At 47.1% G+C, this 15,962-nt stretch overlaps 1 protein-coding gene across 1 annotated transcript; it reads left to right on the forward strand.

Moving 5' to 3' along the window:
- Positions 1–1,375: 1,375 nt before the first annotated feature.
- PLAGL2 (PLAG1 like zinc finger 2) lies at positions 1,376–9,102 on the forward strand (the record flags this gene model as incomplete). The annotated part of the gene is made up of 2 exons (XM_080716106.1): positions 1,376–1,635; positions 7,872–9,102. The coding sequence occupies 2 exons, from the start codon at positions 1,376–1,378 to the stop codon at positions 9,100–9,102; spliced, it is 1,491 nt and encodes a 496-aa protein (XP_080572232.1).
- Positions 9,103–15,962: the final 6,860 nt, after the last annotated feature.

Raw genomic sequence — 15,962 nt, forward strand, 5'->3', positions numbered from 1 at the left:
CAGGAGGATCGCGTAGGTTCGAAGCCAGCCTCAGCTACATAATGAGGCTCTCAGCAACTTAGCGAGACCCTGTTTCCAAATAAAATATAAAATAGGTCTGGGAGTATAGCCCGGAGGTAGAAAGTACCACCAAAAAAAAAAAAAAAGAGAGAGAGAGAGAATAAAAGCCTGGCTCAGTGGTACACACTTTTAATCCCAGCATTTGGGAAGCTGAGATGAGGAGCTCATCCTCATCTTAGCTACTTAGTAAGGCCCTTTGCAACTCAGTAAGATCCTGTTTCAAAATAAAGAATAAAAAATAGGGCTGCAGATGTAGCTTGGAGGTAGAATTCCCCTGGGTTCCATCCGTAGTACCTCAAAAAGAGAGAATAAAAAATTGGGCTGGGGTGTAGCTCATAGGTAGAATGGCACTGGGATCAATCCCCAGCACCCCCAACACCCCCCCCCAAAAAAAAAGAAGAAGAAGAAAGAAAGATGGAGGCCAGGATGGGACCAGTACTGGTTTAGGGAAGCAACTAAGAGTTTGTTGTTGTGCTGCTAAGCACATTGGCCCAGGACTGACTCTCAGGATATACATTTTCTAAGTAAAGGCTTCTTTGTTGCCTTTTGGGCATTTTATTGCTCCTAACACTCTCTGAAGAGGAGAACTGTAGAAAGTACTGGATGAGGGGGAGGTAGAGTAAAGAGGAGGAGCAATTGCTATCTTCAGGTTTAGTGGATTTAAAAATAAAGTACGACCAGGCATAGTGGCGCACATTTGTAATCCCTGAGCTTGGGAGGCAGAGACAGGAGGATTGCGCAGGTTCGAAGCCAGCCTCAGCTGGTTTAAGAAGACCCTGTTTCCAAATAAAATGTAAAATAGGTCTGTAGAAGGGTTCCATCCCCAGTACCCCAAAATTTTTTTTAAAAAAGTATGAAAGAAAGTTTTAGTTCCTCAGATTATGCTGTTTCTTATTAGTTTAGATGGTACCAGTGATAATAGTTATCACCGACCACTTAACTAGATGCCTAGCTGTCTGCCGAATGCTTATTTCATGTTATTTAATATATTCATAATCTTATTTAGTCCTCCAAACATTCTTACGATTTTTGGAGATTGTTATGCCCATTTTATAAATGAGGAAACAACTCAGGGAAGTAATTTAATAGAAGTCACACAGCTTCTAAGTGGGAGGGCTGGGATTGGAATGTGATCTGTGTGCCTCCAGAGCCCATGTTCTCATAGTGTTGGGCTTCCTAACACCAGGTGTTCTGATGTTTCAGGTGAAGCGATTGTTTTCTGAAGGCTGCGTTGGAGGCTGTGACAGCGGAGAGCCAGTGTGGAGTTGATGGGGAGGCTTTCTGAATAACATGGCCCTTCGCCATTAGTCTTGCCATGACTACATTTTTCACCAGCGTCCCTCCTTGGATTCAAGATGCAAAGCAGGAGGAGGAAGTGGGCTGGAAACTAGTTCCCAGGCCTCGGGGCCGGGAGGCGGAGAGTCAAGTGAAGTGCCAATGTGAAATATCGGGGACACCCTTCACAAATGGGGAGAAGCTGAGGCCTCACAGCCTCCCCCATTCAGAGCAAAGACCATATAGCTGTCCGCAGCTGCACTGTGGCAAGGCTTTTGCCTCCAAATACAAGCTGTATAGGTAGGTGATGTTCCCACACCTCTTCTTGCCTTGAGGTTCCCAAAGCCAGAGAAACACTACTTTGTGTAGGGCTTTATCTCTGGCCGAAGAGTGAAGGTTAATTTGTCTTGCATGTATACTTTGTACTCTAACCATTTGAAGTTACTCACTAAAAATGAATGTTGATATTTTTGACTCAGACACCAGAATCTGATGAGTGCAGTATCAGGCAACCATGAACAAATTAGACTGAAGGTTGCTTTCCATACTCCTCTCTCCATTCCTCTCAGATAAACTATCAGAATCTTATCAAGAAGTCAGTCTTAGAAGTTTAGAAGAAAAAGGAGACCCTCTGTCCAGACTGCATTTTTTACAGTGGAGGCTCAGAGCAGAGATGGAACTTACCCAAGATCACATAGTTTCTTAGGTTCTACAGTGCCTCTTACTGAATTAGCCTACTTGTTGATTCAGATGATTACTCAGATGATTAGTTCTGTTTCTGTAGAATCCCTGGTGTTCTCTGAGTCAGCTACTTTTCTGAAACCTGTAAGCTCAAGAACCCCTACTTAAAGTGAAATAGAGAGCTGGGCGTGGTGCCGCTGCCTGTAATCCCTGTACTTGTGAGGCTGAGATGAGAGGATCGCAGGTTCGAGGACAGCCTCAGCAAGTAGTGAGACTCATCAACATAGTGAGACCTTGTTTCCAAATAAATAAAATTGGGCTGGGAATGTAGCTTGAAAGTAGAATGCCTCTGGGTTCAACCCCCAGTACTACACACACACACACAAAGTGAAATAGAATGTGGAAGCTTTGGTCAAAGCATACATAACGGAGCTGCTTTGGTGGGGAAGCCATTTTCATTTTATCCATGCCTTTCTTTCAGAGGAATCATGAATTTGCCATTTACAAATGAGATAAACCAGCCTGATGCATAGTCTTCTGACCATCTGTCTATTATTTGTTGAGCACCTTCTGTGTGCCAGGCACAGTGCTCCTTGCTAGGGACAGAACAGCAAGACAGATGAGAATACAGCCCCTCATTGATTGTACCATCCTAATAATGGTGGTACATGCCTGTAATCCCAGTACTGGGGAGGCTGAGAGTAGAGGATCATAGGTTGGAGGCCAACCTCAGCAAATTAACAAGACCCTATTTCAAAATAAAAAGTAAGAAGGGCTAGAGGTGTAATTCTACTCGGAGGTAGAATACCCCTGAGTTCAATCCCAAAAGATAAAAAATTGAGAATGAGCCAGGCATTGATGGCACACGCCTGTCATCCCAGTGCTTGGCAGACTGAGACAGAAGGATTGCAGGTTCACAGGCAGCCTCAGCTACTTAGTGAGGCCCTGTTTCAAAATAAAGAATAAAAAGTAGGGTTGGGGGTGTAGCTCGAGGGTAGAATGCCTCTGGGTTCCATCTCCAGTACTGCAAAAAAAAAAAAAAAAAAATGATGGAGGTAGACAGCAAATGAGTGAGTCCCACAGAAGCCTCGGTTCCTCTTCTGGAAAACAGTCCATAGGAAGGAGCTAAGATTGGCAGCAGTAGTATGAAAACCAGGATTGCCCTGGGGACCGATCTGTGGTCCACAGGAATGTTTTGATTCTCTGTGTGTCTGTCTATATCTTGGGGCATCTTTAGTTAGGATCATCTTCTTAGACTATTTATTTATTTATTTATGTAGTACTGGGGGTGGAACCCAGGGGCATTCTACCTCTGAACTACACCCTCAGCCCTATTTTTTATTTATTTTGAAACAGGATCTCACTGAGTTGCAAGAGGCCTCAGTAAGTAGCAGAGGCTGGCCTCGAACCGCAGTCCTCCTGTCTCAGCCTTCCAAATGCTGGGATTACAAGGATGTGCCACCACATCCAGCTCCTATTTCTAATTTTGAAACAGGGTCTCACTGAGTTGCAAAGGGCCTCACTAAGTAGCTGAGGCTGGCTTTGAACCTGTGCGCCATCACACCTGGTTTCTTAGACTTTTTTTTTTTTTTTTTTTTTTTTTTTTTGCGGGTCTGGATATGGAACCCAGGGGCATTCGACCTCTGAGCTATACCCTCTGCCCTATTTTTTTTATTCTTTATTTTGAAACCGGGTCTCACTGAGTTGCAGAGGGCCTCACTAAGTAGCTAAGGCTGTCCGCGAACCGCGATCCTCTGGTCTCAGCCTCCCAAATGCTGGAATTACAAGAGTGCACCACCACGCCCGGCTTTCTTAGCTTTTCTTAATGATGGGTACCAGTGGGAGACTACAGGATAGGTCCTGCTGCAGGAGGCCAGAACCTTGGCACAATTCACTTGTGGCTTTAGGTGAGTTACTAAACCTCTTGGGCCTTAAGTTTCCTCATCTACAAAATGAAGGAAATAGACTGGATCACTCAGGACCTCCCTCTAAGGTGTCATCCTGTCAGCTGTGTAATAGGAGGTTGATAGCAACCCACACAGGCTGAGTATGTACGCATAGCCTGAGCACAGTGCTCCAGGTAGAAAGGGTCACTGGGTGCTGTCCTAGGGACAACCGTGGCCAGGCTGGGTCTCAAGAAGGTCTGTGTTTAAATCTATTCTCGAGCTTGGTGTGGTGGCGCACACTTGTAATCCCAGCGCTTGGGAGGCTGACACAGCAGAATCGCACAGGTTCAAAGTCAGCCTCAGCTACTTAGTGAGGCCCTGTTTCCAAATAAAATATAAAGTAGGTCTGGGAGTATAGCCCGGAGGTAGAAAAGCCCCTGGGTTCCACCCCCCAGTACTAAAAAAAATAAAAAAATCTATTCTCTGCCATATACTGGGGGCAGGGCTTCCCAGGGCGTTAGGTTTCTCACCTGGAAAACAAAGTTAACTATACAGCTCACTTGGTCTGACAAATGGTGGGCCCTCAACGTCTTCCTAAATTGCGTATGAAGCCAGGTATGATGGTGCACGCCTGTAATCCCACTACGTGGTAGGTAAGCTGAGATAGGAGGATTGCAGGTTTGAGGACAGCCTCAGCAAGTAGTGAAGTAGGGAGAATCTCATCAACCTATTGAGACTGTTTAAAAAAAAAAATAGGACTAGCGGTGTAGCTCAAAGGAAGAATGTCTGGAATTTGTTAAATCTCTGGAACCACAAAAAAATAAGTAGGTGGAATATGAATGTATATGGAGTTGTGAGTTGTAATTTCTGAACTCAGCAGTTTACCAGCTAGATGAGAGCAGGTACACTAAGGTGCCATATCAAACTAGTAACGCAGCCAGTAGAATTAGATTTTTGCGTATCTTTCTTGAGATATTCAAATATGTATTCTCTTTTCTTTTATTCAAAAGGGATCATATTACATACCATATTGAACTTTCTTTTATAAATTTGTCCTGTATATCTTAGGAACTTGTTCTAGATCAGGAAGTTTAGGTATATTTTATTTTTCCTTTATTGTGTCCTTTAAAATTCTTTGAATACTGTGTGTGTTTGTGTGTGTGTGTGTGTGTGTGTGTTATTGGGGATTGAACTTGGGAGCATTTTACCTAGACCTATTTTTTATTTTGAAATAAGGTCTCACTAGGTTGATAAGAGACTCACAGCTTTGCTGGGGCTGTCCTCGAATCTGTGATCTCCCTGTCTCAGCCTCCTAAGTACTGAGTTTACAAGATGTGCCAGCATGCCCAGCTGATTAGTGTGTGGTACTGAAAAATTGAACCCACGGGCATTTTACCTTTGAGCTACACCCCCAGCCCTGTTTTTTATTCTGAAATACAGGGTCTCACTAGGTTGCTGAGGCTGGCCATGAACCTGTGACCCTCTGTTTCAGCCTCCCAAGTACTGGGATTATAAGCATGCACCACCATGCCTGACTGAATACACTTATTTTGTGGCACTAGAGATTGACCCCAGGGGCATTCTACATCTGTGCTACATCCCCAGCTCTATTTTATTTTTATTTTGAAATGAAGTCTCACTAGGTTGATGAAAGTCTCACTGTTTAGCCGGGTGTGGCGACACATGTTTGTAATCCCAGTACTTGGGAGGCTGAGACAGGAGTAACGCAAGTTCTCAGCCAACCTCAGCTACTGAGTTAGGCCCTCTGCAATTTAGTTAGACTCTGTTCCAAAATAAATAATAAAAATAGGGCTGGAAGTATAGCTCAGAAGTAGAATGCTCCTGGGTTCCATCCCCAAGTCCCCCCCCAAAAAAATTTGCTCTCAAACCTGCAATCCTAAGCCGGGCATGGTGGCGCATGCTTGTAATCCTGGTACTTGGGAGGCTGAGACAGGAGGATAGCTCAGATTTGAAGCTAGCCTCAGCCACTTAAGTGAGGCTCTCAGGAACTTAGACCATTTCCAAATAAAATATACAATAGGTCGAGGCTGTAGCCTGGAGGTAGAAGGCCCCTGGGTTCCATCCCCAGTACCACAATAAAATAAAATAAATAAAGTAAAAAAATTAAAATCCTGCAATCCTCCTGTCTCAGCCTCCCAAGTGTGCACCACCACACCCAGATTTTAATATAATTTTTTTTTTCGGTACGAAGAATGGAACCCAGGGGCATTTGATCTTTGAGCTACACCACTTGCCTATTTTTTATTCTTTGAGACAGGGTCTCACTGAGTTGCAGAGGACCTCACTAAGTAGTTGAGGCTGTCTGCGAACTGGGATCCTCCAGTCTTAGACTCTCAAATGCTGGGATTACAAGCGTGCGCCACTACACCCGTCTTGAATATAATTTTTTGAAGAGGAAACATTGACATAATTCAAAATTCAGAAGGTATACTGTGAAAATTCTCCATCATATCCATCTGTAAATTCCCATAAGCTTCTAATTTCTGGGGCTTAGGGGTGTTCTACCTCTTAAGTTGCTGAGAGCTAAATTGTTGAGAGCTTTGCTAATTGCTGAGGCTGGATTTTTTTTTTTTTTTTTTTTTTTTTTTTTGCGGGTCTGGGGATGGAACCCAGGGGCATTCGACCTCCGAACTACACCCCCTGCCCTAATTTTCATTCTTTATTTTGAAACCGGGTCTCACTGAGTTGCAGAGGGCCTCACTAAGTAGCTGAGGCTGTCTGCGAACCGCGATCCTCTGGTCTCAGCCTCCCGAATGCTGGGATTACAAGCATGTGCCACCATGCCTGGCTTGCTGAGGCTGGATTTGAATCTGTGATCCTATTGTCCCAGCCTCCCAAGTACTGGAATTGCAGATGTGTATCGCCATACCCAGCTGCATTTTATTTTTATTCGGAAACAGTCTCACTAAGTTGAGGAGGGCCTTGAACCTGTGATTCTCTTATCTCAGCCTCTCAGTTTCTGGGATCACAGGCATGTGCCACCACACTTGGCTCCATAGGCTACTAATGAAACAGCATCTTGTTAACGTTGCTGAACATCTTCCTAAGTTGCCGAGGCTGGCCTCAAACCTGTCACTAACCATCGAAGGAGATTTTTCCCTAAAGGTAAATATAAAGTTGCCTCATTTTTTAAATAGTTGAGTCATTTTATAGACTCAGCATATATATATATATATATATATATATATATATATATATATATATATATATATATATATTTTTTTTTTTTTTTTTTTTTTTTTTTTTTTGGTAGTACTGGGGATGGAACTCAAGGGCATGCTACCTCCAAGCTATACCCCCAGCTCTATTTTTTATTCTTTATTTTGAAACAGGGTCTCACTGAGTTGCAGAGGGATTCATGAAGTAGCTGAGGCTGTCTGCGAACTGCGATCCTCCTGTCTCAGCCTCCCAAATGCTGGGATTACAAATGTGCACCACCATGCCTGGGTTAGACTTAGCCTAATTTATATAACCAGTTTCCTATTGATAGATTTGGTGTTCAGGTTGTTTCTGACAATTTTGCTATTATAACCAGTGCTGCAAAGAATAGCAGTACGTATATGATTTGCAGTCATATTTATAGATACAGTTGCCATGGTGTTGTGTTGCATGGCTTTACCATAGTTTTTGTTTTTGTCTTTTTTTTGTGGTACTGAGGATGGAACCCACAGGCATTCTACCTCCAAGCAACACCTCCAGCCCTATTTTTCAATTCTTTATTTTGAAACAGGGTCTCACTGAGTTGCAAAGGGCCTCACTAAGTAGTAGCGGGTCTGTCTTCAAACCACAATCCTCTTGTGTAATCCCAAGTGCTGGGATTACAAGCATCCGCCACCATGCCTGGCTTAACCTTAGTTTTTATAGCTAGTTTCCTTTTAGGTTGGTCATCTAGTCAGCCCTTGTGATCTCTTTCTGCTTTCTCCCCTATCCTTCATCCCTAATTCCCAGGCACATGGCCACCCACTCAGCCCAGAAACCCCACCAGTGCATGTACTGTGATAAGATGTTTCACCGTAAGGACCACCTGCGCAACCACTTGCAGACCCATGACCCCAACAAAGAGGCCCTCCACTGCTCTGAGTGTGGTAAGAATTATAATACGAAGCTGGGCTACCGTCGCCACCTGGCCATGCATGCTGCCAGCAGCGGTGACCTCAGCTGCAAGGTGTGCCTGCAGACCTTTGAGAGTACCCAGGCACTGCTAGAGCACCTGAAGGTTCACTCACGCCGGGTAGCAGGTGGTGCCAAGGAGAAGAAGCACCCCTGTGACCATTGCGACCGGCGGTTTTATACTCGCAAGGATGTGCGACGGCACCTAGTGGTTCACACGGGCCGTAAGGACTTTCTGTGCCAGTACTGTGCACAGCGATTCGGCCGCAAAGACCATCTGACCCGTCATGTCAAGAAGAGCCACTCACAGGAGCTGCTCAAGATCAAGACAGAGCCAGTGGACATGTTAGGCCTACTCAGCTGCAGCTCCACAGTCAGCGTGAAGGAAGAGCTGAGCCCTGTGCTGTGCATGGCCTCTCGGGATGTGATGGGGGCCAAGGCCTTCCCTGGCATGTTACCCATGGGGATGTATGGTGCCCACATCCCTACCATGCCCAGCACAGGCGTGCCACACTCCCTGGTGCATAACCCGCTGCCTATGGGTATGAGCTACCCTCTAGAATCTTCACCTATCTCTTCCCCAGCTCAGCTCCCTCCAAAATACCAGCTTGGATCTACCTCATACTTGCCCGACAAATTGCCCAAAGTGGAGGTGGATAGTTTCCTGGCGGAGCTTCCTGGAAGCCTGTCTCTCTCATCCACCGAACCCCAGCCCGCCTCACCTCAGCCGGCGGCAGCTGCGGCCCTCCTAGATGAAGCACTGCTCGCCAAGAGCCCCGCCAACCTCTCTGAGGCCCTCTGCGCTGCTAATGTGGACTTCTCCCACTTGCTGGGCTTTCTTCCACTCAATCTGCCCCCTTGTACCCCTCCTGGGGCCACAGGAGGCTTGGTCATGGGCTACTCCCAGGCTGAGGCACAGCCCCTGCTCACCACTTTGCAAGCTCAGCCTCAGGATTCCCCAGGGGCTGGGGGACCACTGAACTTTGGGCCTCTGCACTCTTTGCCTCCTGTCTTCACCTCTGGCCTGAGTACCACCACCCTGCCTCGTTTCCACCAAGCATTCCAGTAGGCCCCAGAAGCCCTCAGCTCAGTCTCTGGCTCTGTCAGGGAGCTTTACTACCCTCTCCATGTGTCTCATATGATGGCAGCTGAGCTTTCAGAGCTGGGTTCAAAAAGCAAAAATTCCAATGTCTATGGAGCACTTGGTTTGTGGGTTCAGGAGCTATTCCAGGAGGAGCCTTGAGCCCCAGCACCGTGAAAAGATCTCCTACCATAGGACTTTCAGGTATTTTTCTTTTCTTTTTTTTTTTTTTTAATCTAAATTGGGAGCCACACTTAGCCTTCTCTCTCCCAAGTGTCAGAATCTCCATCTCTTTGAAAAGGGAAGCCTTTTGGAGACACAGAGGGTTTCACCTTGGATGACCTCAAGAGAAATAGCCCAAGAAGCCCGCCTTCTGGTCCTCGCCTGCAGACCCCACAGCTTGTAATTGGTCAGGCCCTGCGGTGGAAGGCCACTTGACTCAGTTGCTTGCTTCCCATCAGCGAGCAAGAGAGAGGGCCTCTTTCTCTCCGACCACCCCAGCCCCACTGTACCAACAGCTCTGTTTTAGTCAGTGTTGTCCAGCAACGGTACCGTTTACACAATTGCCTCAGACACACCATTTCACCTCCTTTGCCACACTGTTAGCCTTAGAATGATTGCAGTGGACACTGTTTACATACCACAAATCCATTCCCACCAGTCCATTTCAGTTGGCACCAGCCTGAACCACTTGGTACCTGGTGTTAACTGGAGCCCTGTTTACAAGGCGGAGTTGGGTCTTGCTGACTTCTCTTCACTTGAGGTCACATTTTTCCCCTGTGGGGAAGTAAACTGACTTTGGACTGCTTCAGTCTGCCATCTTCATGACTGTGTCTGTTCCTGCCTTCCTGGGCAGTGTCCACAGGAGACAGGCAAGAAGATTGGAGCAGCTTTCTCACAGGTCCTCAATTCTGTTTTTCTGCAAGTATGTCATGGCCCCTTCATCCTCCTCTTGAACCAGAGAGGGGAAGAAATGAAAGCCACATCTACCGCCTCCTCATTCCCTCTCCCACCAACATCATGAGTTGTCATTTGTCTTCGAAAGAAGGGACTTTGGGTTCTAAGTTGGTGTGGATTGCGGAGGAGAAGAAACGAGCCCCTCATTTGTCTCCCTCATGCCTGTCCTTTCTTCAGGAAGTTGTGGAATTGTTGGAAGAAGAATTTTTAAGAAGTTAGGACTGGACAGATAGTTGAGTCCTAATCTATATAATCATTGTTGCCTCCCATACCAAAATTTTTCTTATCCAGTGTCCCTTCTGTCTCCTCCACTTTGCAGTCCCCATGGACTAGGGCCACTGTATAGGCTTCTCTGTCTCCTCTATCAGGGAACTTCCACTTTCTCATGATCCCCTCAGTTTAGCCCCTAGTACCTAGCAAAGTTTCTTATGAGAAGTAGATTAGTTCTTTTGGTCTGTGGGCCTCCCTGCTACAGACAGCACCTCCCTTACACAAAACCCAGCCATACCCCAGACCCCTGCTTCATCTCAGTTCTTCATGGGCTCTTGCTCATGCATGGAAGGGAGGCAGCTCAGGGACCACCATTGTGGGACCCCCTGGAGACACCTCCTCTCTGGTTCAGAAACACACTTCTACCTCTTTACTGTTAACCTCTACAGATGCAGCCAGCAGTTTCCGGGCATTTCTGTCAGTGAGTGCCTGTTGCTGGCTTCTCCACTAGGGTTTCAGGACAAACTACCTAAGAACTGCCTCACCCTCCTACTGGGCCTCCTGCCCTCTCCGTCTAGACTTTGAGTCATCATGACCTGTGCAGGTCCAAGACCCAGGCTTTTGCTTCAGCCCAGGCCAGTATTCCTTGTTTGAGGTGAAAGCCGTAAATTTTGGCTTCGTGGCCCTTGATTGGAAGCAATGTGGAGTGAATAAGCATATTTTGATTTAGGCAAAGTACCTTGGGATACCTTTTAAAAAACAAAACCAGATATAAAAGTGTCTGGCAAAATTTGCATCAGATAGGTGATTTGCTTCTAAAAATTAATTTCAGTGGGTCCTAGGGACTAATTAAGGTTTATTTTTAAAAATGTCTACCTTGGTACGCAGCCATCTCTTGCATGCTGTGCATGTTATTGGGACTGGTATTACAGGAAATGGTATGTGAGAATCAAGAGGGACTTGTGCTGCCATTGTCCTTGTAACTGGTCTTCACTAGACCCAACAACCTTTTGCCCTTGCTGCCACCTTCTTGGCGCCCTTAGTTTCTAGAGGCCCTAGCCGTAGAGGACAAGCCCTCGGCTGGTTGAAGAGTCTTGTCCTCTCTGCCAGCCCTTTCCTGTTCCTTCTTTGAACTCTTTCCTCGCTGAGTGATGCTGGGAAACTCCTAGGACAGGAAGAGCACATTTTTAAAACTTGTACTAGGGCCTTACTTCCGCCTCCTGCCTTTTCTCTTTGCCTTCCCTTATTCTCCTCTCTCTTCCGGTCTCCTTTTCTCTTCTCTCCATAACCTCACCACCACCAGGATTTTTCCTGTAACTGTGAACTTTTCTGGTGAGAGGAACATTATCTGCCTTCACCTTTTTTGGACCATAGCCACCCTGCTGTTTCTTAAGCTTCCTTCTACCTATTCCCCCCTCCCCCAAAAAAGCCTTTTTGGCCTGGCTCTTCAAAGGATAATAGCTTTATCTTGTACTCAGTACCCAAACTCACTTCATTATCCCTGCCGAGGCCACGAAAGCCTGTGCGGCATGTGCCCAGGACAGGAGCCATGACATGGCACAGACCAATCAGGGACCAGAAAACAAGGAGTGATGTCTTCGTTCCCTGCCACCTCGTTCAAGCTCTCAGCAATGAGCTGACCTATGCAGGGCGCAGGCACCCCCACCCTGCATAGTAGCTGGTCAGGGCCGAGGGTAGTCCTGGGGGCCCAGTGCCGGCATGCCCTGGTGTCAGCTCAGAGGGTCTCAGCCTCTCAGTGTGAATGGGGTGGGAGGCAGGGAAAGTTGCTCCAATGAGTCCCCTCCCCCAGCCTCTTAAAAGTGGCATTTTGTTAATGAAACCCAGGAAGCAGGTGTGATTCTTTTTTGCTCGTAGATATTGTCCTAAGTTGAGATTCTCCTACTGCCCTACACTTTCCTTAGTAGCCCTTTAAATTTCCCTTCCTTTTTGGTAGCTGTTTTCTCCATCACCTCTCAACCTTCCTCTTATCTAGGAGCTGTTTTTAAGCACGATTTTTTTTTAACAGGTTATATTGTACAGGATCAATATTTTGCTTTTTAACAAGGATATTTATGTAATAAGAAACTTTGCCTTAGGCAGGTGTTGGCCAGAAAAGTCTAGATTCCTCTGGGACCCCACCCTGGCCTCTCCTGGAGCTCTGAACCTGCTGTGGAAGGAACCGGCCATGACCTTCACCATGGAGAGTAGGAGGGCGAAGGAGAGTTGTTCACTGTGGTGATCTAGTGCCTCCATGGAGGGGTGTGGAAGTATTCCAGGCCAGGTGCTTCTGGTGCTGGCTGACTTCCTTCACTGGCTCCCATACATGCCTCTCCATCTGCGCACTCGGCACTTGGAGTCCTGAACACACTTCTCATGCTCTTCCCTCCCTCCCAGTGGTCGAGGCTTTGGAGCCGCTCTTTCTTAATGCCAGATTATTTAAAGAGAGAAAAATACAAGACAAAAACCTTCTAGCACTTTGTAAACACAGTGAATAACCTCTTGGAGTATTTTTGGCTTTATATAAAACAAGGTTTTTAATTGTAAAATATAAGTGCCATTAGAAAATGCACAGGGCATATCTTTGTTAAAGTAGATTTTTCAATGTTTTACATAATTACATTTTCCAAAAAAAGTTTTTATAATGAAGTTGTTTATTAAAAACTTCTGAATGATATTTGTGGCAGTTGTCAATCTAATTGGGAGAATGTCGGAGAACTTGGAATGGATGGGGAAGAACTGGAGTCTCCAGGCATCTGGAGCATCCAGAGGTGGTGATGAGTGTAGGGCAGACATTACGTTAACGCAGCTTTGCACTCTGATAGGGACGATCTTAATGGCATGTCTTTCAGGTAAGTGGTCATCATTCTGTCAGTTAATCTTGGATGCAAGGGTCAGAAAACAAATTGGTTTAAAAAGTGAAATTCCTATATCTCTGCCATATCTTACAGAATTGTGACTTCATTCTGAGGCCCTACAAAGTAGGATGATCCCCTTTGTATGAGTGGGGTTCTGCCATGATTCTGGACTTGTCATTGACAGTGCTTACCAGGAAGAAAATCTTTTTTCAGGCTCTCAGGAGGGAGATGCCCCAGTAAGCCCCAGCAAGCATCCTGTCTTATTTGCTTTGGTGGTGGTCTGTACTTTTTCTAAAGCAGTCACTATCTGTTCTCAAAGTAAAACTGTTCTTGTTGCTTCTCAAAGTTCTAGTTGTTTCTAAGTAAAGCCAGGGAACTATTGGGATGAAAAATGTATGCTTGTCCAAGAAAAGTCTACCATAGTTACCCACTGCCCATGGTGCACAGCTGGTGATTGATAGAGCTAGGACCTGGCCTTGCCCATACCAGTGCCCCTCTGCTGTGGAGGGGCTGGCGGGGCCCCACCCTATGCCGAGGTCCTTTGTCAGTGGCTTGGTTTCCTGTGGTTTAGAGCCAAGAAGCGTGAGTCAGTTCAAGTCCACTGTGTTAGCTTTTCCTGCCATGACAAAATGCCTAAGAAAATCACCTTAGAGGAAAAAAGGTTTATTTTGGTTCACAGGGGTTTTTTTTTGTTTGTTTTTGTTTTTTGGTGGTACTGGGGGTGGAACCCAGAGGCTTTCTACCTCTGGGCTATACTCCCAGACCTATTTTCTATTTTTATTTGGAGACAGGGTCTCATTAAGTTGCTGAGGCTGGCTTTGAACCCGTGCGATCCTCCTGTCTCAGCCTCCCCAGCGTGGGATTACAAGTGTGCGTGACCACGCCCGGCTAGGTTCAGTTTTGGAGGTTTCATTCCATGGTCGGCCCCATTGTTTCTGGGCCTTGTGGTGAGGCCGACCATGCTTACCACGGTGGAGAGGACCAGGTACGGAACTGCTTACCTCTTGGTGTTGGGAAGCAGCGGGAACTGGGGTAAAGGTGCCCTTCCAGGGCATGCCCCCAATGATGACCTTCCAGCAACGTCCCGCTTTCTTTTTTTTTTTTTTTTGGTGGTACTGGGGATGGAATCCAGAGGCTTTCTACCTCCGGACTATACTCCCAGACATATTTTTTTATATTTTATTTGGAAACAGGCTCTTAAGTTATTGAGAGCCTCACTAAGTAGCTGAGGCTGGCTTCGAACCTGTGCGATCCTCCCGTCTCAGCCTCCCAAGCGCAGAGATTACAAGTGTGCACCACCATACCATGCCCGGCACAGTGTCCCGCTTTCTACAGTTCTTTTGATTATGAACCCATCAACAGTCTAACCCATTAATGAGATATCAGAGCCCTTAAGATGCAAAAGCCCCACCTCTGGACTTTGCTGCATTGAGGTCCAACTTGCCAGCACAGTCTTTGGGGGGGACATTCCAGACCCAAATCTTAATTCCAGCCCAAGAGACTGTGAGGACATTAGCAGGTAATGATATGCAGGTGTTCACTGTACCAGGCAGTGGGCTGACCATCTATTTCTTTACTTGACACTTGGCAAATGTTCATTGTCCACCCCAATGGGTAGGGAACCTGAGGAAGTCTCCCTGGCCCTCTAGGTGGTGTATGCCTTGGATAGGTCCTGGGGCTCAGAAGAGGGAGCTGTTGTGTCCATTGGGCAGGGAGAGGATGAAGGCTTTCTGGAGGAAGTGTGGGTGACTTTCAGAAAAAGATGGCATGAAGTATACTGACCTCCGTTGGCCACAGATCTGGGCGCCAAGACTACAGGAGTACAGGTATATTTCCGAAATCATGGACTGCAGGAGCTGGTCTATCCAGGATCTAATTCTACTCAAGTACAGACCCTGCACTTCAGACTAGAGTCCACCTCTGAAATCGCTGGTACCTGGGCCCAAGGCAGAGTGAAGCAAGGTCTACCTGGTCCCGTGCATGGGAACCAGGCAGTTGCCAATTTCTTCCTGGTGTGCAGCAGATTAAAGCTTTCCCTTCAAATTTTCCCTTGCGCCTTGTTCTTCCACCCTTCCCTGGTGCACATTTGGACGGAGCACCTTTGCATACCTGACAGTCACCGTCATCTTTGGCCCTATTCTGGTTGGTCTTTGCCAGGGAACCCTCCGGGGCTCTACCTGCACCCAATTCACCCTGCGCAGGTGTCCCAAAGCGCAGTGCAGTGTGAGAGCTGACAAGAGGAGTGAGCAGTCATCACTGGGCGCGGTGACTGTCAGGGTTATAGCCACAGGGGGGTTGGATGTGACTGTGGGTGCTGCTCCAGCTGCCCCTGGTAGGTCTGTCTACCTTGCACTCATTCCCACCGCCACTGACAGCAACCATCTGCAGCCAGTTATACTTGGTGCCTGTGGTCGGGTCTCCACTGGACGTCACCTTACCCCTCTGCCAGTTCTCTATGCCCCTTGTTGCCCCAGCTGTGGAGCGACCCTAGCAAGTCACATCTAGTAGGGGGTGCACGGGGTGGAAGGAGCCCCAGAGGAGAAAAGGGAAGGAGGGGGGAGAGGAGGGGGAGGGAGGAGAGGGGGAAGGGGAGGCGCAGCAGTGCAGCAGGGTGTGCACCTGAAAACCTGTGGTGCAGAGGGGTGGGCAGCTCTCTGGGAACCGGGGGGGGGGGGGAGGCGGCGGAGGAAGGGATGACTGGAGAGGGTGCCCTGTTTAGGGAGTAGGAGGCGGAGAAACAGCAGGTGCGGGAGAAGCTGGAGGTGGGCATCCTGGAGCTTGGAGGCCTGATTGTGGACTCACTGGAGGAACCTGCGGGAGCCAGCC

Source organism: Muscardinus avellanarius, assembly GCF_963383645.1.
Source record: "Muscardinus avellanarius genome assembly, chromosome: 19".
NCBI classification, from domain to species: Eukaryota; Metazoa; Chordata; class Mammalia; order Rodentia; family Gliridae; genus Muscardinus; species Muscardinus avellanarius.